Source organism: Thamnophis sirtalis, unplaced genomic scaffold (genome assembly GCF_051295495.1).
Source record: "Thamnophis sirtalis isolate CommonGarterSnake01/CBP01778 unplaced genomic scaffold, rThaSir2_p1.2 scaffold_4, whole genome shotgun sequence".
NCBI lineage: Eukaryota > Metazoa > Chordata > Lepidosauria > Squamata > Natricidae > Thamnophis > Thamnophis sirtalis.
Window position 1 is genome coordinate 97,498,687 of NW_028261384.1, and position 26,562 is coordinate 97,525,248.

A 26,562-nucleotide genomic window follows, 5' to 3' on the forward strand; every position below is an offset into this window, starting at 1 on the left:
AAGGGGGGGGAGGGTCACTGAAGGTTCTGCGCACGTGGGATTCCCCGGGTCGGAATTGCTGCGGCCGCTGATTCTTAGTCGAGATGGGCAAGAAGGGAAAAATCGGAAAGAGCCGAAGAGACAAGTTTTATCACCTGGCCAAAGAGACTGGTGAGAAAACGGGCTTTTAATACATTTATGTTCTTTTTCGGTTTATCGTTCTTCGCATCGACTTTGGAGAGTTTGGCCGCCAGGAGGCAAAAATGTATTTCATACTGTCCATACTGATCATTGATATTTAAGAGAAAGGAATGGTCGTCCTGACTACTCTCTTGGCGTCCCAGAATTGATTTTTTATGTAAAAGAGTATGTGGCACTGCGTTTTGACTAAATAGCTTTGAGTAACAAATGTGTTCATTAACTGTCAAAAGGTTGGACTAGATGACCCATAAGGTCCCTCCCAACTCTATTAATCTGATCTAATCTGATTATTCTCTTACTGTCAGGTATTCATGGTTGGCAATCAGAATGGAATAATAAAAAAGTTTCCTGTATCAAATCCCTTCCTAATGTGTTAGGTGACAAATTCCAACATGAGTTCTGGAAAAATGGAAGTTGTGACCAAACACAATATTAATGGAATCTTTTTTTTTTAAAGTTGACTAAAAAAGTTAAAAGATGATTTCAAACAAAAATCTCCTCAAAGTTGTTATATGCAGTTGCCAGAGCAAAACAGTAACATTTGAATAAATATTTGTCACAGTGAGGAGGAATTATTTTTCTTTTAGAGCAAAGATCCCCAACATGTTCAGTATTCAAGGGGTTGATGGGGCTATCCAAAGGCTGAGGGTCAAAATGGGAGTTAAATGGCTGTATTCCAATTAGAATCAATATTTTGGAGTCTCTCTTGATCTCCATGCTAGTCCCTAGTCCTGAGGTAAGACAAGGTTATCCAGGGTCAGCCATCAATGAAAAACAGCTGTGTGTTATCTTTACTATTGTTATCACTTATAGTAAGACAGGGTTATCCAAGGTCTGCCATCAATGAAAACAGTGTTATCTTTACTATTGTTTTCATTTGTAGTATTTATGAAAGTAGTGTTTATTAAATTCTTTTAATATAATGTTTGAGAGTCAATGAACAATCTGAAACTTTATGAAGGAGTTGATGAGCTCGAGAGTTTGGAGACCCTTGCTTTAGAGGTATCCCATTTAACATTACTGCCCAATAGTAATACTGCCTCCCAAATAAATTCATGTAAGCACCTTGCCTAGTCAACTTTAGGTGCTTTTTTGGATAAATTGGGATGGTGACCTGAATCATGGCATCTATGATTCATTCTTCTTTTTTTGGGGGGGGGGTGCCTCTATTTATTGTTTGATTTTTATTCCTCTTTGAATTTAAGAACCTCAGGACATATATAGTGCTCCCTATTCCCTTTCCTTCCCCAGCAACAACTTTGTGAGGCAGTTTGGGTTGAGAAAAAGAATGAGAGTGAACATATGTAACTGAGTTAGACAAGAATCCGAGTTTTTCTGCCTATAGTTTGAGCGTAACCCTATATCACTATCATTATTATGGGGCTGGTGCTAGGTATGATTTTTTTTCACTGGCAAACTTTGCTTGTGTTTCTAACATGGTGAATTAATTCTGAAATTGTAATTGGACTCCTTAAAGCTGACAGTTCATTGTTCAAATTGCTGAGGTACAGTTTGAATCTGATAGCTATAGCTAGAACTGTGCCTGATGTTGACTTTGTTTTCCAGGGTTTCGCTCCCGTTCTTCTTTTAAGTTGATCCAGTTGAATCGCAAATTCCAATTCCTCCCAAAGTCACGGGCCTTGCTGGATCTGTGTGCCGCTCCCGGAGGATGGTTAGTATTCAGTTCAAGTATTTGTGGGTTTTCTATAAGACTATACTCCTGCTGCTGATGCACATAGACTAGATACACTTAGACAATTAGACTTGTCACTACTTCAAACTGTCCTCTTATTAATAAATTCTCCTTATCCAATGAAGAGTTAAGCACATTATGAAAATATGTGCCATCTGCCGAAACAGATTTTGCACAGAGCAAGGCAATATATTGCAGATTTTCTTTCTTAAATGTTCCAAATGCTTTAGAAGTGTGTTCACAAAATTAGGGCAAGTTAATAGGTTAGTTAAATATATGTTCCCAGTCCATCAGTATGGCAAAATGGCTAGATTATTCTCAATGCATCGTCATGCTACCGAGGAATAAGAATTACCTGTGTTCCTCTACTGTTTTGAGTAAGAAAAGAATGATTTGTTTTCTTGACTCTCCAAAAGCAATGAGAAATCTCCCTGCTTTGAAGGGGGGGACGACACACAACTATTTTAGTATTTACAATTGCTAACATGTTTTATATTAATATAGATTGGGACAGTTGGTTACAAATTTAACCTTATTTATAATTCAGCTCTTGAAATCAGTGAGGCATAAATGAATCATGATGCTGATTCCAGTGGAGGTACAGTGCTATAAATATAATTAAGTTCAATAAATTAAAAAGGAACCCTTCAAATATATACAATGAACACTCTGGGAAGATCTTCCCAGATTTTTAGGATTTTAAGTAATAAAATATTAGGGCTGTGGTTAATTTTTCTACATTTTAATAATAATAGACGTTTTATGCCAGATCAAGCCAAACATAAATCTAGCTTGTCTTTACAGAGAAACCAGCAGGTGTTTTGGAAAGCCAATATGATCCCGGTGACATTTTCTGTTCATCCTGCTGCCATTGGCGTTCAGGGACTCGGTGCCTCTGATTCTGGAGGCAGCATATATAGCCTTTAATAGCTTAGTACTGTTCCATGGATTTTTCTATTGCCTTTTTCAAACTTTTTAAAATTGGTGCCCATTGTTTGTCATTTGTGGTCATTTCATATTTAACTAAGTAGGAAAAAAATCCCATTTATTTTCATTAGTTGATCCTGGATGCTCAGTATGACAGAAGAAGAAAAAAATCTTCCTTTGCATTTTATCCACATCGTAATAAGTTCTAATTAGAAAACTATTTCTTTTCTTTATAACAGAAATCTAATTTGGCATATAAACTCCACTGTGTTCTGAATATCTTTCAATATCAAACATTAATTTATTTGTGGTTCCTGGTTTACAAAGACTTTAAGATATTGTTACATCACTGTAAAATAGTTTATATTTCTCGTATTTCAAAAGTGGATATGGAGTAGTACCGTGTTTCCCCGAAAATACGACCTGTCCTGAAACTAACGTCTTGCCACATTTTTTTGCGTAGGAAAAAATATAAGCCCACCCCCGAAAATAATTCCCCCTCCAGCCAGGCAGAGCACCGCTCACCGACCTAGCGGTATACCGAAGGCTGGTTTGCCCCTAAGGCTGTGCCCGGCTCTTCGGGAGCCAGTTCGCAAGGGAGCAGGTGCCCGGCAACCCCAAAACAATAAATACTTCCCCTATAATAAGCCCAATGCCATATTTCGTGGGGCAAAAGAAAATAAGTCCCTGTCTTATTTTCGGGGAAACACGGCATAGAGTAATTTGTCAGATAACACTTCAACTAAGATTTGAACTATGATTTTTATAGATCACAGCTCATTCACTTTAAACAGTAGTTGCATGTTCTTCTGTTGACATTTAAGGAATCTTGTCCAGTATGACACTAGAAGATTTTAGATTGCAAATGAAAAAAAAATCTGTTCTTAACTTAGAACACATGGTAAATTCATTCTCACTTTTTCAATATCATTGATGACTGATAGATGCTCAGAGTTATATCTGATTCTGTTCTATCTACAGGCTTCAGGTGGCCTCAAAATTTATGCCAGTGTCCAGTCTTATTGTCGGTGAGTAACGTGGATGGAGGAATGATGTGAGACAAAAAAAAAAAAGAACCAAATGGCTTCAGATTTTGTATTTTCTGCCATGACCCACCAGATGTCTGTACTAGAATAAAGACACGAGCCCTCTCCCAAAGCCAATGTCTATGAGCTGATCTGTACCAGCATGCTATCTAGCACAAGTGCAGCAAAAACAAGAGGAAGGATATTGTGATTATATGAGAAAAAAATATAGCGATGTAGCATTTTAGAATAATCAAACATTGTGGGTAGGCAAAACAGTAGTTGAAGGACCAATGTGTAAAACAGTTTGATTGCTGAGTCCACAGGGAGCCTACTGCGATGGGGGTGACATCCCCAGAGAAGTGAGACTGAAAGATTCTATCCTTTTTTATAGGAGGAGTTAGGACGGAAGGGTTATTTAAGGTCAATTTAAACTTAGTAGTGCACTAGCAGTAATTTAATGCACCTGTTTTAAGCCAATTTATATGTGTGGTGTAATTGCTGCAAAATTTTAGCCAAGTAGCCCTGAAATAATCCAAAAAGTTGAGATTGCATGGGGTTTTGGACACAGGTTGTTGTCTCTGATGTCCAGTATTACTTGCGTATATTATATAGACCAGTGGTGTATTTATTGCAGCAAACCCAGACTCATGGGACTGTCATTTGTTACCTTCTTGGGAAACTTCCATTAAGTCAAGTCATTGGGGGAAGCCAGACTCGCTTAAAGACCATGTGAGCCATTAAACTGGATTGACTTAACAACTTCAGTGATTTGCTTAACTGGTAAAAGTCATAAAATTGGGTACAACTCAGTTAACAGCCCCTTGCTTAGTATCAGAAATTCTGGTCCCAGTTTTGATTGTAAGTTGATGACTAACTGGTGCGTAGGGGCCTCTGATTAAAAAAACAAAAGAAAAACTCAAAGTGCTTTATAACATTTAAAACATAGGAACATGTGGCAATCATTTTTAAAAAATAGAATGGATTTGAGAAAACAGGGAAAAAAGCCTGGAATGACAGCTTCGGTGACTTTGATTTGTTTTGCCTTGTCTTGTTTGCTTCTTTATTCTCCCTTCTTCTCATCTTCAGGGGTTGATCTGGTCCCCATCAAGCCCATCCCTAATGTGGTAACAATGCAGGAAGACATCACTACTGAGAAGTGTCGCCAGGTAATTATTTTGTATGATTCCCAGATGCCGTTGCCTTGACAGCTGCTAGATTTGGCTTCTGCTTCCTCTGCATTCGGCAGCTTCATTCACAGGTTTTCATCATGGTCGCCAGGAGCCCAAAAGAACTCAATTTCATGTAACCCACCTAACAAGCAAGAAAACAAATCCTAGTGGACTTTATGTTGTTAAGATATAAGTACTATAAAAATTGCATAATTAGTCTAAGACCTCAGGAAAAAAATAGTATTAATCTAAAAAGCAGGCTAAAAGATTGCCTTGTCTCTCCATTGTTGTCACTTGCCACAAGATGGCAGTGGTTTACTATTGATAGTATCAGAAGTATCTTAGCAGTCAGCCGCAGCATTTATTCACTCTCATGAGGATATTTAAGCTGTTTTTCTCCCCAGGCCTTGCGGAAGGAGCTGAAGACGTGGAAAGTAGATGTTGTGTTGAATGATGGGGCTCCCAATGTAGGTGCCAGTTGGGTACACGATGCCTTTACTCAAGGTATGGGGGCTTCTTCTAGAAAAGGAAGAGAAGAAAACAATTTTTGGGGCTTTGCAATGCAGAATAGACATTGATCAATATCACATAAACTTTAATTTGGATTTTACAACAAACTATCTTGTACAGCTAATTTGATGTAAGAACAATGCTATGTTATATGTAGACACAATATGCCTAGTAGCCCAGTGCTTATATTGGTACCATGCTACCCAGCCTATGTTTAGTTCCCTTTTGGTCAAATATCACACTGTTGAAACTTGTGGTTTTATATTTTTGCCTGTTTGCTTAGGCACTTAAAATATGGAAATGGATAGGTTGTTTTTCTACACTTAAATCTTTGCCTGACCCTTCTACATGCCCCCTCCCCACCTCATAGCAGAAGGATTGAAGAGGTTGATGGCAGGTAAGGTAAGGTAAAGGAGGTTTTGCCTAGAGAAATACTTTGCTTTTTTTCCCCTCTCCTTCCTTCAGAGTGAAGAGATTGGAGAGAAAAAGAGGAAGTGATTTCAAGAGAGCAAGCATAGCATGTGACACAATCTGCTTGCTTTTGTTAAGACAATTATCAGGCATTTTTATCAGGCAATTATTTACGTTTTTTAAAGAGTGGGAGAATGGTTGAGGTGTAAACAAGAGCCAAAGATGTCACTGGTATTATCTCTTTCCAACTGGAAGGCACAGTCATAGCCACATGATTCTCACTTAGCAACTGCTTTGCTTAGTGGTCAGGTTTACAATCCCAATTAGGGTTGTAAAGCGAGGACTACCATTGTCAAAAAATTCAGTCATACGACCACAGGCAGGAGTGGCTGTCTGAACTTTGAAACTGAGTCATAAATAGCTGTGGGGTAAGTCCATTGTAACTTTGAACAGTCTCTTAAGCTATTGGTTGTAAGTCAAGAACTACCTATAGTATGCATTCGCCCAGGTACGCCTGGTGCGCCAGTTGCGACCCTACCTGAACCGGGAGGCCCTCACAACAGTCACTCGGGCCCTCGTGATTTCTAGGCTGGAATACTGCAACGTGCTCTACATGGGGCTGCCCTTGAGGTGCATCCGGCGACTTCAGCTAGTGCAGAACGCAGCCGCGCGAGTGATCGCGGGTGCACCCCGATTCACCCGCATTACACCTATCCTCCGCGAGCTGCGCTGGCTACCTGTCGATCTCCGGATGCGCTTCAAGGTGCTACTGATCACCCATAAAGCCCTACATGGCAGTGGATCTGGATACTTGAGAGACCGCCTTCTGCCAATTACCTCCCTACGACCTATAAGATCTCATAGGTTAGGCCTCCTCCGTACTCCATCGGCCAGCCAGTGTCGGCTGGCAACTACAAGGAGGAGGGCCTTCTCAGCAGCGGCCCCGACCCTTTGGAACGAGCTCCCCGTAGAGATTCGTACCCTCTCCACCGTCCAGGCCTTCCGCACAGCCTTGAAGAACTGGCTCGCCCGTCAGGCCTGGGGATAAGGACCATTACCCCGCCCGAATGTTGTATGCATGTTGCTTATTATTTTATTATGTGTTGTCGTCTTAGTGTTGTATTCCCCCCTCCCTGGTTGTCTGTGAGCCGCCCTGAGTCCCCTCAGGGAAAAGGGCGGCCTACAAATAAAATCAATTCTAATTCTAATTCTAATTCTAATTCTATAGTATACAACAAATGATTTCAGCCTGATTTGATTATTGTAGTCCCGCTAGGTGGCAGCACTTAGGTATCCTTTTGTCAAAAAGCTAAGTAGAATGACATCCAGTTTGTGTTTGGATGGGAGACCCTCAGGAAAGTACACAGCCTATGAACTAGACTAGGAAGTTGAAAAAAATGGCCCAGAAGAAGACAGTAGCTAATCAATTCCAGGTAATTTAAAATTTATCAGGCATCAAATTCAAATCATGGGAGATTTTTCTTTTTGGCAGACCATATGGGCCAAGATTGAATCTTGCAGTTATGATCAATTTTGGCTAAAAGGTTCTGGGTTCTACTTTAAATGCAAATTGTTAGCTGAGGAACATCATTTAACGGCCTTCATTTAATAGAATTTCCCCGAACTTATAGGGAAAGTTCTGCACCAGATGTGCCAGGCAGCAACCCGTGAGGAGTGCTCTCACTCCCTACTGTGGTCAGATACTAGTCAACAATGGTCTGCATCCTTAACCGCTCTAGCAGTGGTTGCTACTCTCTATCGCCCTTCTTGATTGCCTCAGTAGCTGCAAATAATATAAAGCCAGACTGCTTAGAGGCTTGAAATAACTCCTTGTCGTTTAACTGAATTTTGCTTTAATATGCAGATAATGCATTACTGGTAAATTAATTTTGTTTCCTGTTTCTAGTACAATAATTGAACCCTAAAATTTTAGCTATCTACCTAATTCTGAAAAACAAAGTTTGTTGTTGAGTATCAGGATTACTCTCTGAGGTAAAATCATTTTCCTTCCCTTGCCCCTAATCGTGTGGAATGGGTTTCTGTCTTCTTTTATAAATGTCACTAACTAAGCCTCTTGCCACTCCTATATTCATTCTGTATAATGGTAGATGAGTTGTACAGATAGTCCTCAACTTACAACAGTTCATTTAGTGACCATTTAAATTTATAACAGCACTGAAAAAGTGACTTGTGGCCATTTTTCACATGACTATTGCATCATCCTCATGGTCACATGGTTTACATTTGAATACTTGATAACTGACACATTTATGATGGTTGCAGTATCCCAGAGTCATGTGATCCCTTTTGCAACTTTCTGACAAGCAAGGTTAATGGAGAAACAAGATTTACTTAACAACAGTATTACTAATTTAAGAACTGCAGTGATTAACTTAACAGATGTGGCAAGAGAAATTGTAAAATGAGATAAAACTCACTATGTTTATCACCTAGCAACATAAATTTTGGGCTCAATTGGGGTCATAGATTGAGGATCATCTGTATTATCTTCATCTCAAGATGATGCAATTCGAATGAGTGTACAATCTTTAGAGTAAACAGCTTAGAGTAAATTGCAGAGGCTGGTCTTAACTTTTCCTTAGCTTTGTCCCTTTTCTCTCCTCTCTCTTCCATCTCTCCTGGCAGCAAACCTTACGCTGTCAGCCCTGAAACTGGCCTGTGACTTCTTGTCTAAGGGCGGCTGGTTCATCACCAAGGTCTTCCGTTCCCGGGATTACCAGCCCCTTCTGTGGATCTTTCAGCAGCTGTTCCATAAAGTACAAGCCACCAAGCCACAAGCCTCCCGTAATGAGTCAGCTGAGATCTTTGTCGTCTGTCAGGGTGAGTGCTAGAATGGGAAGAAAGGGAATGGATTGTCAAATGGAGGTGTAGGTGTTTTGGAATATAAAGTTTTTTATTTTTTGTTCTCTATACAATTATAGGTATTCATTCACATAGTTATTCTTTTTTTTTTACATTCATGGTTTTTATACATTTGTCATTCCATTTATAGAATTACAATATTCAATTTGGGTTGTTTTGTTTACCATCCCTCGACTGTTTTGACACCACCTTCTTCTCCCTTTCTTTTCTCCCTTCTTCCCTTCTTACTTCCTTCCTTCTTCCTTTCCCTTCCTTCTTCCCTTATTTCTTCCTCTTCCCCTTCCTACCCTCTCTCCTTCACTCTTTCTCTCCTTCTCCCTTCCATCTTCCTCTCCTCTCCATCTTTTTTCCTCCTTTTTTCTCTCATCTCCTTTCCTCTCTTCCTTTCTCTCCCTCCCTCCCTGCTCTACTGTGTGTGTGTGTGTGTGTGTGTGTGTGTGTGTGTGTGTATGTTAAATGAATATGGCTGATTTGGGAAACCCAGCATATTACAGCATTGGAGTTTTCTTCGTTAACTACATGTAGTGTTGCAGGATATATTTCTGTTTGTTTATTATATGTATATGCCACCCAGCCTACTATGCAAAGCAACTCTGGGCTGGATATAGAAAAAGTTGTTGATGGACAGAGGATCTTCTGCCACTGTGTCCAAAATATCTGCATCCTGAAGAAGGATGTGACAAATCATCATTTCTGATTATTCTAGTATGATAGAACTGTCTTATAAATAGTTTTGTTAATTTGTTTCCCAAATACTCCAAAGGTTGGCTTGGAAGCACGTGATGTTACCTTTGTAAAAACAAAGTAGGTTTTGGCCAGATGAGTGCCTGATTGGGAAGCTGCCAAGTACATATTATGTTGAACCTCAGGATGAGGGGGGAAATGATCATTTTAATTGATAGTGACTTGCTTGGTTATGAATACCTTTTTATCTACTCTCATCTCTTTGTAGGCTACTTGGCTCCAGATAAAATTGACAATAAATTCTTTGACCCCAAGTTTGCTTTCAAAGAAGTGGAGGTGCAGGCCAAGTCTGTGAGTGAATTGGTGACCAAAAGGAAGCCAAAGGTCAGTATGGGAGACATTGCTGTTTCTCCAACAATAGCTGTGAGGAAGCTTCTGTAGATAGCTTCAGAGGAGTATTCATTCATTGGGCAGAAATAATGATTGAAAGGTGGGAAGGTTTGGTGTTTAGACTGCAGAGGATTAGGTGGAAGGAGATGGCTCTTACTTGAGAAACATTTTACACACCCATTTTGCTGTGTATTACTTGTAATTTTTTTCAAATAGGCTGAAGGATATGAAGATGGAGCCACAATTCTTTATAACCGCTGCAGCCTGACAGATTTTCTAAAATCTTCCAACCCAGTGGACTTCTTAGCCAAAGCCAGTGAGGTAAGGATTGTGCAGCAGGGGTGTGGGATGGGATGGGGTGGGAGGGCTGGACTTTGGAAGTTGTTAGATTATCAAGATGTCACAGTGCTAGAAATCAGAATTATGGTTTAGGACAAGCTACCAGGGAGAGAGACCTTTCCATTATTTTTGTCCTCTCTGCCTTATCTCCTAGATTGTCTTTGACAATGAAGACTTGGAACATCACAGTGCAACAAGTGAGGAAGTGCGCCATTGTTGTCAAGACATCCGAGTTCTTGGACGTAAGGAACTCCGGTACGGAAGTTGACATATTATAAGAATGGGATGTAGGATGCTAAGGAGAAATAAGGTCCATCCTAGCCTCCTAACTATAATCACCTGAGTATCCCAATAACTTCATGTCAGTCATCCTCAATCCATTAGGAACCAATTAAGTTTCCTGCTTGTGATGTTTCTCACAAGAACAATATGTGTAGACTCTCACTGTCTTCTTCTCCTTGCTTAGGGCCCTGCTGAATTGGAGAACAAAACTGAGGCGGTTTCTGGTGAAGAAGCGGAAAGAACAAGCTAAGGAAATAGATATCAAGTAAGTGAATTGGACCCAATTCTGAAATTTTAGCTAGCAGTTTACTAGCTACAAAACAGGAGAGTCATCTTGGTTTGGTGGGCCTTCTTGCCTGACTGCAGCTATTCTACCAGCTTATGGCTGAGGGAGAGATAGAGGACGGAGCATTTTATTCAATTTACTAAGATATGGAAATGCCCCTCCCGCTTCTTAACTAGTTTTCTGCTTGCTAGCTGTCTGGTTTTTGACAGTAAATCTCAGTTGAATACTCAATAAAATACTTTCAGCTTTTTATTAATGAAAGATTTTTATTTATGTAATTAAATTTTTGAAGCTCTCCATCTCAGCCAAGTTATTATGAGTGGTTTACAGTTCAAAATCTGTCTCTTTTTCTTGCCATTTCTAGTTTAAGTTCTGGTGAGGAAGAAGAAGGAGAGGAAGAAGTGCAACCCAAGCAGACAGCTCCAGAAATTCAAAGGACAGAAGAAGAAAAAGAGGCTGAAGAATTGGAATTACAACTTGCTCAGCAAAAAGCTGAGGAGATAGCTGAACTAAAGCGGTGAGCTTAGAGAAAGCAACAAGTCCATTTTGGAATTATCCTTTCTCTGCCTACTAATAAATGGCTATAATAAGGAATCAGGCATTGTATAAAGACATCAGAGGAAGCTTGGGAAAAATGTTAATTGCATATTTAAATTTGTTTAGATACTATAGTTTGACCTAGAACTCAGATCAGTTTTCTCAACTTAAGAGTCTTTTCATATCTTGGACTAGAAACCTAGTCCGTTTGGAGTAATGTTTGGGATTTGTGAGTCATCAAAATACTTCCCTCTTATAACCCCATATTGGAGATCTGAGTCTGGATCAATATGTTTGTATAGCTATCTCAAGCAAACATTATGGAGTGGAAATTGTGGGCATCATAGTAATCTGAGGACTAGAATTTTGAAAAGTCCTTTTTTTTTTGTCCTCTAATCCTTACCTTTAATATGGGCATGTAAGAACACCCAAAGCTCTGGTGAATATGAGTGTGTGTGTTGAAGCATTTCCCTTCTCAAACCTAATTTTTTTAAGAGTTGACATTTTGAAAAATAGTAGAAATTCTGTAAAATATTCTGCTTTAGAATGTGTGAAAAACTTCTTAGAGTAGGAGTTCCCTAATTCAAAATCAGCATGCTGATTCGCACTGTGCTCAAATCAAGTGATTTGATCTAATCATGTGATGGACTCATGTGAAGTACTTCAAGTTATTAACCTTTTTCTTCATCACCAGGAAAAAACGTAAAATTCTGCGTGAGCGCAGACGCCAAAGAGAACGTGTTGAACTGAAGATGGATCTTCCGGGTGTTTCTGTTGCAGATGATGGGGACACCGGGATGTTCTCTCTCAGAGCAGTTGGCAAAAACCAGGTAATAGAGAAGATCTGAGAACCTGCCAATTGGTTAGGAAGTGACACTGGTTCACTCTGAATCAGGGTGAATAACCCAAAACTGTGTTTCACTCTTTTTTCCTTCACCACATATTGAGGCATAAATAGCCAGCTCCCTCAACTATTTATTCTCCACAGTTTTTAAAAGGCAAGGGACAGGCATCGTGAAATTGATCAGTGTTTGAAGGTTTATATATCAAACACACATAGGCACCATTCAGTGAAAAAATAACCACCAAGGAATTGGAAATAATTGAATAATCTATTTTAAATGACAAGATAGTATGTAAAGTCTATATTAATGATGCTCTAGCTTTGTAAACACAATATAGCCAACTTTTGCTTAAGTGCGCTCTCCCCCCACCACACCTTTCCTGCCCCATTAGCTTACTGAACCACTCATGAAGGATGAAAGCAGTGTAAAGTATCCCCCAATTCCCAGACTCCACAGGTGATCCAGGAAAAAAATAACAACCCCGAATTCCCAGACTCCACAGATGATCCAGGAAGATGCCATGATTAATCATATCAGAGCCCACCAGGAGGTCTAAAAGTTTAATTAATCTAAAGGATTAATCTGTGTGATCATACTTGCCATCACTACCCCACTTGTTTGCTTCCAGCTACTGCATGAGTTGGTCCAAGGTGACATGGCAGCTGCAGATGCTTTTGTGGAATCATCTACCAATGCTGACAACGACTTCTCTCTCTCAGAAGAAGGAGGCTCTGATGATGATGTCTCCTTGGCCAGTGACTTGGATGATGATGAGCTGGCAGAGATTGAGGAGCGGGCCAAGCAATTGAAGCAGGCCTGTGTCTCAGAAAAGTAAGTGAAGGTGGCAGAGAATTGATTCTATTGTGGTGGTTGCTCTGTGGGGAAATTGGCTTTATGCAATTGGTGGTCTTCTGAAAATGATGTTAACACTTTTTCAACTTGGAAGAATTGGAAGTCAATTGTAATTGGGTAGGGAGAGAGAGAAAGCTGCATTTGGGAAGCAATTGTGGATCACTGTGTGTTTGCACACATAATGATTTAACAGAACACTCCCAATTCATTTCTTCAAAATTGCCAGGATATCCATTTGACTTAATTATGCTATTTCATGGGAATTTAGTTATTGATTGTTTTTGTTGCTTTTGCATACCATCCCAAGCTCTTTTCAGAATTATTATCTCTTATTTTCCCCTTCTACTGGTTGCATACTTAGTAGTAGTAGTATTTTCACTGTTGTTTTGCAAGTTCCCTGTGTGCTCCTGTACCAGAGACAAATTCTAATGACACTTTGGTCAAATGAAATAGTATATTGTTATCATAATTAATTAATACTACCAGTAGCAAAGTATTAATAGTGATGGTATTATTTAAAAGCATACTCTGATCCCAGTATATCTATACTTTCCTTTTTTTCTAAGCCCATCCCAACTCCCCTGTAAGTAATAGCGGAATTTTGAAAGGCTCAGGTGAAGAAAATATTCTACATGTTGACGGGGTTAATTCATAGTATCTCTCCAAAATATGGAGCATGAATCTCCTCTATTTCTACTTGGAGATAATGGGGATTGAAACAAGAACGTGTTGCACTTAGGTTAGATGAGCATAAGAAAAGCACAGAGCAATCCAGTTATTCCTCAATGGGTAATTAAGGTGGGATTTTGACGATTAAGATCAGTTCATGAATTTTCATGGCAATGGTTTACGTATGCCTTCATTACCAAATTGATTAGATAGGAATGCTTTCCTGCAACATTGTTTTATCTGTTTCAGAATTGCCTCTGAAGATGAAATGGAAGAAGACAATGCTGAAGGAGGAAATCCTCTGTTAGTGCCACTGGAGGACAAGGAAGAGCGTGAGCAACATCGGATGAGCTTATGGTTTGGCAAAGTGAGTAACTTTTCCCAAGAGTGTAATGCATGGTCATTGCTAATAATTCTGGAAGTGGAAAGTCATATAAGTAAAGAGCACTCAAGTTGGGAAAAACTGCCACAGAAATATTTTCCTTCCATTCCCCATGTGGTACTTCCTTCACCCAATGGTCTGAAATGCCTTTCTTTTGGCATTGCCTGAGACTCTTTTTAAAACTACTGAAGTATCAGGGATTCACAAAGTGACATTTTGAGTAGCATTTCTGTAAATGATCTAAGTTAATTTTGTGTTTCCTTCATTCAGGAGGCTTTTGCTGGAATTGATGATAATGCTGATGAAGCACTAGAGATCGGGCAAGCACAAGTCCTATCCCAGAACCGGGCAGAACACCCACCAGGTAAAACAATATTCGACTTTATGGGACTAAGTTGGATGATAAATGAAAATAAGGCATCAGCGTGCAGCACTTCTTGAAGTAACTTGAATGAAACCGGAGCCTTTGGGTCTATCTTTAAAAGCCACTTGTCCCATATCTATCTTCCCTAGTAATAAACATAACTATGTAATTTCATTGCATATGAATTGGCTTCAATTCAAAGTAATCCCCAAAGTCAAATTGAAATTGGGTTGGGAAATTTGAACTGCGAAATGAATGTCCTGCAGTAGCTAAATGTTAAGAGAAAAAGGATTTAAGGCTGCTCCTTCATTTCTTTTTGTATGTGGAATTTTACAGATGTTGTGCTTCACATGCCTTCGAGGCTCTCTACACATTGGTTCCTAACATACTTTGCACATCATTGGCATTAAATGTAATAGCAGTACTAAATTTTTGTGGTATAAAATTCCAGGTCACTTTAACCTGTTGGAAAGATGATCACAACCTACTTTGCACTTTTAAAGAAAAGGAACTGAAACAATTTAGCCACTCAGCGGATCTTGCCTTGACTACAACGCAAGGGCTATTTATTTAAATTGCTACTTTCAGAGAACTCAAAATATGATAACCTATTCTTCAGCCTGGTGCCCCCCTATCATGTTTGACTTTGCACATATTAGACTGTGTCCTATATTATTTGGGCATGATAAGAGAGTTTAGTTTGTTTATTGCAAATCCTGTCCTGTTTTTCATTCAGAATAATCCCAGAAGCAGTGTTACACCAAGCCAGCAAAACCACATAAAATGTTAAAATCCTAACTCAGAACCAGAAAAATCCAAGCTCAGTCTAAATCTTAGGTCAACAGGCAGGTTTTCTTAATTATGGCACCAACTATAATGAGAAACAGAATTCTATAATCAGGGTGTTTATTTCAGGACAAATTAGGAAGGCATCATAGTGCTGAAAGATATAAAGGAATATCTTTATTTGCCAAGAATAGCATACAATATTGGATTGCTTTTGGGACTATAATTAGGACTTTGCCCAAGTATGTTACTTTCTAATTCAAAAAGTAGTGGCTCAAACAACTGGGTTTTTTCCTTTATTGCACTACTACCACCTTTTCCTGTGCACTGCTTGGAGAGTCCAAGCACGGGTTAAATTAGTCTGATTGCCCAAGAACTGAGTTCAAAATCTTTGGCCACGCCTCCTGCTCCTTGTTAAGGTCAGATTTTTAACTCAGTCTGCCTATCAGGACTAATTTAAGTGAGCTCCAGCTGTTTTCTAATTTAATTCAGCTTGGACTCTCCAATTTAGCACAATTTATTTATTTTACTTTTCTTTCTATTGGTTTACTTCCCTTTTTATGTTTTGGATTTTGTTGTTCTTTTCCTTCGTGCTTCATGATCGTCAAGAGGTGAGAGAGGGAGAGGAGCGAGCTAGCGAGGGGAGTGCTTGCCTTCGTGCCTTAAGCGCGGAGGCTTGACTTGCTGAGGCTCACTGCTGGTGTCTTGCACCACGACCAGCTTCCCCAGCTTGAAACTTTTAAAAAGACAGGCTCCAAGGCTTTTTTCTTTTTTTCCTTCCTCTGGTCCCCGGCGTGGATGCGGCTGCCATTTGGAACGCCCCCCTCTGCGTGCGGCAGCCAATCACAAGCTTCCGCCTCGGGTGCTTTCTTGGCAACGCCTTGTCTGGGCTGCTAGTTTCCAGGAGGGAACCACCACCAGGTGGTGTATGGGCGCAGATCAGGTTGCTGGCTGCGCTGCTGCCACCCATGCTTTTAAAATGCAGTTTCCTGGCAGCAGCGTTGTTTTGGCCACCACATGGCCATTCCTCGAGTCCCCCCACCTCTCTGCCGCTCAGCCTCCATTCAGCAGCGGCGCTAGCAAGTTGAGAAATGACCATAAGGCTGCGGAGGCTGCCAGGACCATGAGGCTGGACCTTTCCTCTGTCTCCAGCGTGCTTGGGCTGTGAGTCCCGGCCAGAGCGCTCTCCTCCCTTGGCTTCTAACTCTAGCACACCACCAGCTGCTGGATCTGTCTGCAGGATGCCTACCACCGCTTCAGAGCAGCTTGGGTCTTCTGGAGATGGTAGCTCTGGTCCTACTGGGGCCATCACCAGGGGGAAGGCCAAAGGGAGGAGCAGGATGGCAGGGAATGGCAAGACTTCTATAGAAGCAGTCCCTTTGCCTCCATGCCAAGGCAGGTCAGCTGGGCTCTGGGAGATCCCACCCCCAATTGTCCACACTGGGCCTTTGCAGAGGGTAGAGGTGGAAGGCGAGGAGCTAGATTTATCCTCGGACAATTCAGTAGTGGGTCCCAGCTCTCCTGGCCCTTCTCCAGTCAGAGCCTGGCACCCCTCCCGAGTCCCTTCCCAGGCTTTCAGGCCCAGAGCCCTCTTCCCCTCTCCTCCTCGAGCCAGGCATCGCTCCAGGGAGGACAAGGGTCTGGTGCTTTCCTCTGAACTGCAAGAGGTGCTTGCACATGCCATTTTGCAGGGCATAGCCGATGGCCTTCAGCACCAGACTACTCCATCGGTCGGTGGGTGCAGGAAGGAACCTGTGGCTTCCACTAGCAGGGTGAGGCATCCATCTCTGGAATCCTGTCATCAGTGAGGTTTCTGTTGGGGATGAGCAGGATCAGGATGACCAGGAATTGTCTGAAGACAAAAATCTTCCCCCTGACACCCCTACATTCTCAGGTTTATTTAGGCCCACTACATTCAAGTCCATTTTGCACAAGGCTAAAGCCATCACGCAACTTGGCGTGCCCCCTCAGACTGATCAGGGAACTCCCAGAGTGGACGCTCCTAATCCCAGGGACAGTATGTTCAAGAAGCAGGCTCCGGCCCAGGATTTGGTTCCTGTGCCCAAACTGGTTTTGGATGTGGTACAACATCAGTGGGTCCAACCGGGCTCCTTAGCTGCTCCCAGTAGAGGGGACAAGAAACTGTATTCAGTGGAGGAGTCTTTGGAGAATATTCTCAAACTGCCCCCTCTAGAAGCCTCCTTGACTTCTAATTCGGTTCTTCTAGCTGATCTCATGGAGGGTCTTAAGTCAGAGGATAGGAAGGCAGAAAAAGCCTGCCACAAAACTCACCAAATGGCTATTTGGGCCAGTCAGGAGAATGCACAGCTTCCCCGCTTCTTCTCCCACTTCCACTCTCCCTGAGTGGAGGGGACGGACGCCCTCTGCTGCAAGTGGCCGCCCGGTCTGCTGTATGCCTTCCAACATCTGGCGCTCCTCCTGCAAGTGGTTCGCAAGATCATCGCAGAATGAGCAGAAGTTCTTCTGGTGGCACCCCATTGGCCCAGAAATTCCTGGTACGCCGATCTCATAAGTCTGTCAGTAGTATCTCCTTGGTGCATCTCTCAGGAACAGGTCTCCCATCGTCCATCTGGCCCCCCGTGGCTGCAATTAGCTGTCTGGCACTTGAGGGGGACCGCCTGAGGAGGGACAGCTTTTCCCTGCGGGTGATCCAGACCATCTGGGCGGACAGGAGATCCGCTACTGTCAGAATTTACAATTCAACTTGGACTACCTTTGCCACTTTTCTGCCCATGATCTCGATCCGGTCACTGCTACAGTGCCATGTGTCTTGGATTTCCTGCAGGAAGGTTTGGACAAAGGACTCGCTCCAAACACTCTCCGGAGGCAGTTGGCAGCTCTGACCACCGTCTGAACTGGGCATCCATCCAGATCCTCAGCAAATTGCCGAGGGTGCATACCTTCATCAAGGGTGCCTCGAACCTACACCCTCCGGTCGTTCATCGCTATCCCATGTGGCTGCTCTCCATAGTTCTGCAGGCCCTGACCTCGCCCCCTTTCGAACCGCTTCGTTCTGATAGTCTCCGACATCTGACTCTTAAGACTGTTTTCCTCATTGCCATTACCTCAGCGTGGAGGATATCTGAGTTGGCCCTGCCAGTTTGGGACGATTTATGCATCATTCATCCAGACAGGGTCGTCCTCCGCTTGGACCTGTCATTTATTTCCAAAATTAACACTTGGTTTCACAGATTGCAGGAGGTGATCTTACCAGTTTTTTGTCCACGACCCAGGCATCCCAGAGAACGTACCTGGCATAAGCTGGATGTGCGACCGGCCTTACACAGATATCTGAAGAGGACTGCAGAATTTTGCAGCTTGGAGGCGTTATTAATCTCTTTTCAACCGGCGTCAATGGGGCAGAAAGTAACATCCACCATCGGGCGGTGGTTGAGGGCTTGCATTGCCCTGGCATATGAATATCAGTCCAGGACAGTTCCATGCAACATCGCTGCCCACTCCACGAGGAGTGCTTCCACGACGGCTGCCTGGGCAACCCAGGCATCAATAGAGGACATTTGTAGGGCGGCCATCTTGTCGTCCCCCTTTCCGTTTGTCCGGAACTATAAGTTAGACATGTTTGCCTCGGCTGAGGCCTCGTTTGGCAGACGGGTGCTACAACAAGTTCATTCTGCGGCTAAACCCTTGGCCTCCTCCTCTTCTATCCGCCTGTGGACAACTAACTTGGGTATGTCCCATGCTTGGATTCTCCAAGCAGTGCACAGGAAAATGACCATTGGCTTACCTGAAGGGTCCTTTTCTGTGCACTGTGGGAGAGTCCAATCCTGCCCTGCTCTGTGCAGGCCCAGGGTTCGGGATCACCAGTCTTTCTCCAATGCCATCTCATTGCATCTTCTGTACAGGCATCGCTAAAAATCTGAACAAGGAGCAGAAGCATGGCCAAAGATTTTGAACTCAGTCCTTAGGCAATCAGACTAATTTAAGCCATGCTTGGACTCTCCCGCAGTGCACAGAAAAGGACCCTTCAGGTAAGCCAATGATCATTTTCCTTTAAATGTCATTAGCATTTCATGCCTGATGTCTGTGTTTCTGAGCATGTTGATGCTATATCTTTTTTCCTCTCCTTCATAAACCTGTGTCAAGGAATCTAAGATAATGAGAGGGAAGGAAGGAGAGAAGATTTTTCACTAATTGAAATGTTTTAAATAATTTTAAGTCTCGAAGAAGAACAAGAGGCAAAAGAAGTTGCTACAACATGAAACTGTGCCTGAATCTATGAACAGGGAAAGTCTTGAACCTGAAGGAACAAAAGATTCATCTGAAATGGTGTCCTCTGAGGGAGAGGAGAGTGACAGTAGCGATGAAGACAGGTAAGGTCATGAGGGACTGGATGCATATGTTGCACTGTGGTGATACGTTTACTATTATGATGATTGATTGCATAGTAAGTCTGATATTTAAACTGGATCTACCATTTTTATCCATCTTTTAAGTTCTTCCCAATAATAATCATTAATAATTATAATGCCAAATCCAATCTAAACATCTGGCTGACTATGCAATGAACTATAATAATTATTTGTTTGAAATTATTTGTACTAAATAAGGAAAAAGTAATACCAATAGTAATAGTGCCTTGGGTGTGTTCCCAAAACAACTGGAGCACTACCTGAATGTCATTGGCGTTGACAAATTCACCATTAGTCAATTGCAAAAAATAGCTTTACTTGGAATAGCTTATGTCCTGTAATGATATCTTTAATACCATCACACAGCAACATCTGCCTATCCTAGGTCCTTGGGGAGGATTTGATAGGTAAAAATGCCAAATCCAGTCTAAAGATCTGGCTAATTGTGCAACAAACCATAATTAATATATATTGTTATTGTTATTTTGGTTTAGTAACCCCAGGCTAATTAGGTTTATGGCTTAGTCAGTGGCATGAACTTCTCCATGTATGCTCTAGATAATTCAGTAAATTATGGCTAAAGCCATTGCTCAATATAGTGAATAACCCCAGGCTTGTTCTGTTCATTTCCTGAGCTTTCTGTTGCATTTGAGATGGGAAGGATTAGTACTGCATTTAGGGAGGTCTTTTTATCTCTTCAATATAAAACAAGAAACGTGAGCTTTATTTATGTAGATGTACTTGTCTTAGGCTGAAAGTGAATAAACAACCTTTGAAAAATAAGTGCTGCTAAATTATTTCTGTAAAACAACATTTCAGTGTTCTGTGAATTTTGAGCACAGAGAAGAGCAGATATATTTCTGAGCCAATATGGCGCATAATATCCTCAGTTGTAGAGGTTTCTAATGCTTGCTTTAACTCAGGAATTTAATGCCTTTTCTTCCTGTCCTGCAGTCCTAAACATTTCCACTGTCCACCTCTACTCATTTTCTCACAAATACAATCCACAAAAAAGTTATCACAACAAGAATGTAAGCAGCAGGTGGTCTTTTTGTCTCAAATATGGAGTATGGGGAAAATCCATCTCTTGTCATACAATACAGTTCTAATACTGATCTTATCTCCTTTCTCCCCAATCTTCCTTCATTTTTAGAAGGAAGAAATCAGTACCTAATTTGATATTGGGTAACATTTCCTCCAAACATAGGAACCCATTCATTCTAAGCATAATCAAGGATGGTCGCTAAATTTGGCTAAAAAGAATAAATGTGCTTTATTTATGATATTTTGTAGATAAAATAGATACTGATTTTTCTGCATTATGAAATATTTCTCAAGTTTTAAAAGAAAGTTATGGCATTTATCATTGTTGGCATTCTGACGTTGGTTTTATTGAATGTCCCAATTGAACCTAATATATTGCAACTTTATTATTCAGTTAAATTAGTTTCTTTAAACAAATGGTTTTCCATTTATAAGCTACACATGAAAATATGTTTGATCTGAAGAGAGAAAAAAGTTATCCAATTTGCATTGCTTTTAGGACAAATGAATTTATATAAGGAAATGCTGATATTAATCTCTTAAAGCTTTTTTTAGCAATTGACATAAATCTGGCCCTAGTTTTCCCTGATGGCCTCATTTTAATATACTACTAAATTAATTTACTACAAATTTAAACCAGTCATCATAGGATTTTTCATGTTGGCATCAAATTAATTTGCCAACAATTTATTTTTAAAATACTAGCTACATAAATGATAATGAATTCAATTTTTAATATCTATATTTTCAGATTTGGATTATTACAAACAGCTTTTATCTATGTATGGACAGCAGTGAATATGACTGTATTTGGGATCCAAATTACAATTTTTATGACACAGTAATATTTGAGGGGTGGGTAATATATCTAAAGTAGCTTTCCACATTTCACCTAATGCGATGCCAGAGAGGAGATGGTCCCTCACTTCCACCTTAATTTCTGTATTTCAGGGAACTGTCAGCTTCCCAGGCAGGAATAAAACGTCTGCGAGAGGGCCAAAGTGGTATTGAGGTGGTCCCCATTATAGATCCAGGTAAGGAGAAAAAGAGAAATGGAGAACAATTGCATCTCATCTATGATTTTCCAAGAATAGAACTGGCATGCTGGCTCAGAATATTAACTGAAACTGTTGTCTCCCTCCAGTGAAGCGAGCTCGGGTTCTGAACCCTGAAGGACTGGCATTAGGAGCAGTCATTGCCACTTCCCGCAAGGCCAAGAGAAACTTAATTGATGAATCTTTCAACAGGTGATTTGAAAGCACAAGAGCATTAGCAAATAAACTGGAAAAAAACAACTTTTGAAGAGAAGAACACAATGCGCTGAGGATGACTGATGAGTTAAAAAAATTGCTTTATCTAGTTAGATTTATGTAGCAAAAACAAAACAAAACACATTTTATGCTCCCATAAATCAGACACAGTGAAATCAGCAAAATGAAAACTGATGATGTTCCCTAAGTCTAGGGAAGACTTTGTGTTGATCCCTGAAATGCATTTTCAAATATTCCTTCTGTATACCTGAAAACCTTTGAAACATTTTCCTGTGGTTCAAAAGGAATGTTTCACTGGTTCAGTTCTCTCCACCATTTGATGGAGAAGATTATTCAGTTGGGTTGTGCCCAAACAAACCTTATAAAATGGTTTAAACTGATTGCTGCTATAGGTAGGATGCCAAGACAGTGACTAGGTTGACCACTAGTTCCATTTTATCTATGACCAGTTTATTGTGCAGTCACAGCCAATTTGCAGCAGAGAACGATAAAAAGGAAGAGCAGAAATTAGGGAAGCAAAGAATCAGATGGCCCTATGTAAGTTGGGTCTGCAAGAACCTAAGTTGAGGATTGAATGTATAGCATACTGATTGGCTTATGTAGCTTTCATAAAAGTTATTAGTATGAGGCATAAGAGAAGAGATTTAAGTTGTTTGGGAACCTTGTAAAGAAATGCAGTATATAAATTTTGCAATGCAATCAGGGTTAAAATAAGGGAAGGAATATTTCATGTTGAGGCAGAAATGCACATAAATTAGTGCACTTCCTAAAATAGAATTAATACAATTACAATACACAAACACACACAACATAAAGAGAAAACATCAAGCTTTCTAAAATTAAAGAAAACATGAAAAAGGAAAATCTGGCCAGTCAACTTAGCAAATATGGTTCCATCACTGTAACATCCATGCCTCTTCGTATTGTGGCCCTTTCCCTCACCGCAGTCAGAAAACAAACATGAATCTTTACCAAATTCAAAAATTGAACTCCATTTCCTTTCTTCATTGTACAAAAGTAAAATGTATATCCATTTTTCAAAATTATTATAATTGAGAGAGAAGCTTTGGCTACCTCATGTTTGAGGAGGGCTCCTGTGACTGGCCCCCTTATATCATTCTATTTCCTGTTCCCAGGTATACTTTCAACGAGGAAGAAGGGGAACTACCTGAATGGTTTGTGCAAGAAGAGCACCAGCACCGGCGCAAACCACTGCCTGTGGACCCTCAGACTGTGGAGGAGAACCGCCAGCGTTGGCGGGAAATTAATGCTCGGCCCATCAAGAAAGTAGCAGAAGCTAAGGCCCGCAAAAAACGACGAGTAAGCAAGGCCATGCTTCTTTATAACCAAGCAGACTTTATGTAGTCTGGTTGACTTATAGCCAACCAGACTGTTGACGGGTTCACACAATACTAAATTAGAATTTTAACCTTAGTTATTGACCACATTGCATTCATCATAATGTCTACATTTACAGAAGCAACCCCACCACTTTATTGCTTGACATTATGTATATATACAAGTGTTTGTTAGTCATCTTGATTTGTAAGGTCTCGTGGGGCTATGAGGAAAAAAATGTCTTCCTTTACTGCTGTGTGATTTTTTAAAATAACTTTCAGAGGATAGAGCCAGGTACAGACTCATAGATATCTCCACGCTTTGGTTTTTTTTCCCTATCATAACTGCTCTCTCCTTCTCCTCAGATGTTGAAGAAACTGGAGCAGATGAAGAAAAAAGCAGAATCTGTGGTGAATACTGTAGATATCTCAGAGCGTGAAAAGACTGCCCAGTTACGCAGGTGGGTTTTCACCTTTCTCAATAAGGTTCCTCTCCCCTCCCCTCTGAACTCAAAGATTAGAGACAGCATCTTTTCTATTGCATTTAAGATTTTTGTTATCAGATATTAAGCTTCCTGAATTACATATTCAAGTTTGTTTATTAAATTTATATATTGCCCATCTCACTTGCCAAAGTGACTCTGGATGGCTTTCCTCCCTCTTCTTTAGAAGTAAATATAGAATTGACTAGATTTCAAGGGCCACAGAAGAAGCTTGCTTGACTTTATTCAAAGTTTTATATTTCATTGTAAAAGAAAAAGAATGTCTAGTTGATCAGTACTAGAACAATCTTTTTGTAGGTCAGTTTAAAAGACCCCAAAATAATAAGGTTTCGGAGTGCTGCAAGTTTCTGTTTATCATCTTGATGGAATGTACATGTCAAGATGATAAACAGCAAAATTACAGGAGGAAAGCATAATATTGTATTTAGTTTTAGATGGAATGTGGGAGTAAGTTGCCAAGGCTCAAGGTAGGCTTTAAGATAAATGTTGAGATAGTTACAGGTTTGTCCAGGACAAGTAAATAATTCTCAGTCTTCCTTATTTAAAAAAATGGCACTGTTTCTATTCTTAAGTATAATTCACACTTGGTAGGTCTTTAATAAACTTTAATCTGAGCTGCTTGGCTGAACGCTAATTTGGGCTTCTTCTATCCTAGTTCAACATTGTAACAGCTATGGTACATTGACCTCTAAATTCTTTTGTTAAGGTTTCCCCACAAATTAGAATTTGGTCAGATTTAGGCTTGATAGGTTTTAGAAGAGAAAAAATAAAATAAGAAATAACACTTTGAATAACTTCCTGTATTTTTAATAAGTTTGCCAACTACTTTTTGTGGAATAAATTATCATTTGGTTTCCAGTTTTAGACAAAGAGAGTCATTTTAACAGGGACAGGCAACCTTTCAAGGACTGTAACTCAGTCCCCTCATCCTCTAAAGAAGTATCCAGGAGAAGTAGCAGCAACATGAAAGTGTTTGTCTTTGTTTCCTGTGGGTTGAAAGTTTAAAAATAGGGCAGTTTGAGACACAAACAATTCCTACTCCTGTGACTGGCCTTGCTTAAAGCAGGGTTAGTAATGCTTCTGAAATTTGGCCTTTTTGTCACCTAATTATATGGTAATCAATTTAGGGAGGCATATAGATGAATTGGTGATAAAAGGTAATGAAAGGAAAGTGGCTTGGATTGGAGGCACTGAAATCTCGGGAAGCAGTTCTTTGGTTTGACAAGAGACTCTGAGAGGAAGATTTCACCCAATCTTTTTTCCCCCTCCTCTAACAGTATCTACAAGAAAGCAGGCATAGGGAATGAAAAAAGGCAGGTGACTTACGTCGTGGCCAAGAAAGGTGGAGGGCGGAAGGTTCGACGCCCTGCTGGAGTCAAGGGCCATTTCAAAGTGGTGGACAGACGTCTCAAGAAGGACATGAGATCACAAAAACACAAGGAACAGAAACCAAGACGCAAGAAGCAGAAGTAAAATTGTCATAACTTAATTATTTTGTGACTAGGATGGGCTCTTTTGACTCTTGGAATACATCTGAGACATTCTCTATGGGCTAGTCCTTATCCTACAAACTGCTTTTTTTGCCATTCAGCCATTAATAATGTAAGTTGCATAAAGGTGGACATGTGACGCTTATGCCCTTCAGGGCTGTCTTTTTTTCAAGATTTTGTAATTATTTGTGTTTTATTAAACTCTTTTTTCCTGAAAAAAATTGTTTCAGATTATTTTAAATTTTGTTACCAAGAAAAAAAATAGAATTTGCTATAACTGAAGGTCTCCCAGAAATGTTTGAAATAGTCAAGTGATGTCCAGGTTCAAGAAGAGGCTGGTGAAATAAATGCAGAAAGTCATATTAGGTGTGGAATGCAACGTTAACTCTGCCTTAATTTAATTCTTAATTGCTATGGCCACAGCTGTGTCTTTGTTTTAGGGGTACCTTAAACTTTACTGAACAGATAATTTTTTAAAAGTATGCTATATCTTGCATTCTGTAAAACCATCTTCTCATAGTCCTTAGTAGCCGATTTGTCAAGAATGTATATATGAGCCCTCCTTCCTTCATATTGTTTTATAAGTCTTATGTTAGAAAACAGATGTTTTTTAGTTTATTTTTACTTCTTTATTTTCTTAGATCAAAAGATGCATTAGCAAGTCCCAAAAGGTCCAGGAACTTTTGGTTCTGTGTTTGATTTCCCTCTTGGCCTGGCTCAATGCTTAATACTAAATTGTGGCGATGTGAAAATGTCTCTCTGCAATTTCTGTTCCTGAGATTTAACAATGAAAAATGCTCTACGTGGATTTGAGTACTAATGCTGTGGCTAAATTGAGCTATTACATTAAAATGTAAAATCTTTTTTTAAAAGTTTGGATTATTATTTTTTTCTGCATAGTGCCTCCAATAGTGTCCTAAACTAACCATCTCAAATACAACAACATTAGCCAAATCCTATGCCTATCTCCATGCCTTGCCCCATCCCTTGGTAATCTTAGAAAAAGATGTGCGGTGTCTATTTCATAGACAAAAGATCCAGAAAGCACCAGGTCCAGATCTCCTTGCTTGAAAACCTGTGCTGAACAACAGGACCCCATCTTCACCTGCATAGTTAATAAATCACTGGAGTGTGCTATGTTCCTTCCTGCTTCAGGATTACTGTACACATATCTAAAGCATACCCTTTGCTTCTTGCATCTCCTCCAATATAATAAAAGCTAATTTTTTCTTTTTATACACCTGCACACATGCAATTTCTATTTGTAGATACATGGTAAGAAATTTAATGGGTGAGGATACAGTAGTGG

The 26,562-nt window shown here is 40.4% G+C and overlaps 1 protein-coding gene across 1 annotated transcript; it reads left to right on the forward strand.

The window, feature by feature from the left end:
- Positions 1 to 11: 11 nt before the first annotated feature.
- On the forward strand, positions 12 to 26,125 carry FTSJ3 (FtsJ RNA 2'-O-methyltransferase 3). The gene is made up of 22 exons (XM_014069073.2): positions 12 to 150; positions 1,747 to 1,852; positions 3,782 to 3,828; positions 4,915 to 4,994; positions 5,402 to 5,501; positions 8,565 to 8,759; positions 9,754 to 9,869; positions 10,092 to 10,196; positions 10,369 to 10,469; positions 10,681 to 10,761; positions 11,147 to 11,299; positions 12,014 to 12,149; positions 12,793 to 12,995; positions 13,935 to 14,052; positions 14,338 to 14,431; positions 19,416 to 19,569; positions 21,604 to 21,686; positions 21,797 to 21,899; positions 23,060 to 23,243; positions 23,627 to 23,721; positions 25,041 to 25,284; positions 25,316 to 26,125. The coding sequence occupies exons 1-21, from the start codon at positions 84 to 86 to the stop codon at positions 25,234 to 25,236; spliced, it is 2,517 nt and encodes an 838-aa protein (XP_013924548.2). The 5' UTR covers positions 12 to 83; the 3' UTR covers positions 25,237 to 25,284; positions 25,316 to 26,125.
- Positions 26,126 to 26,562: the final 437 nt, after the last annotated feature.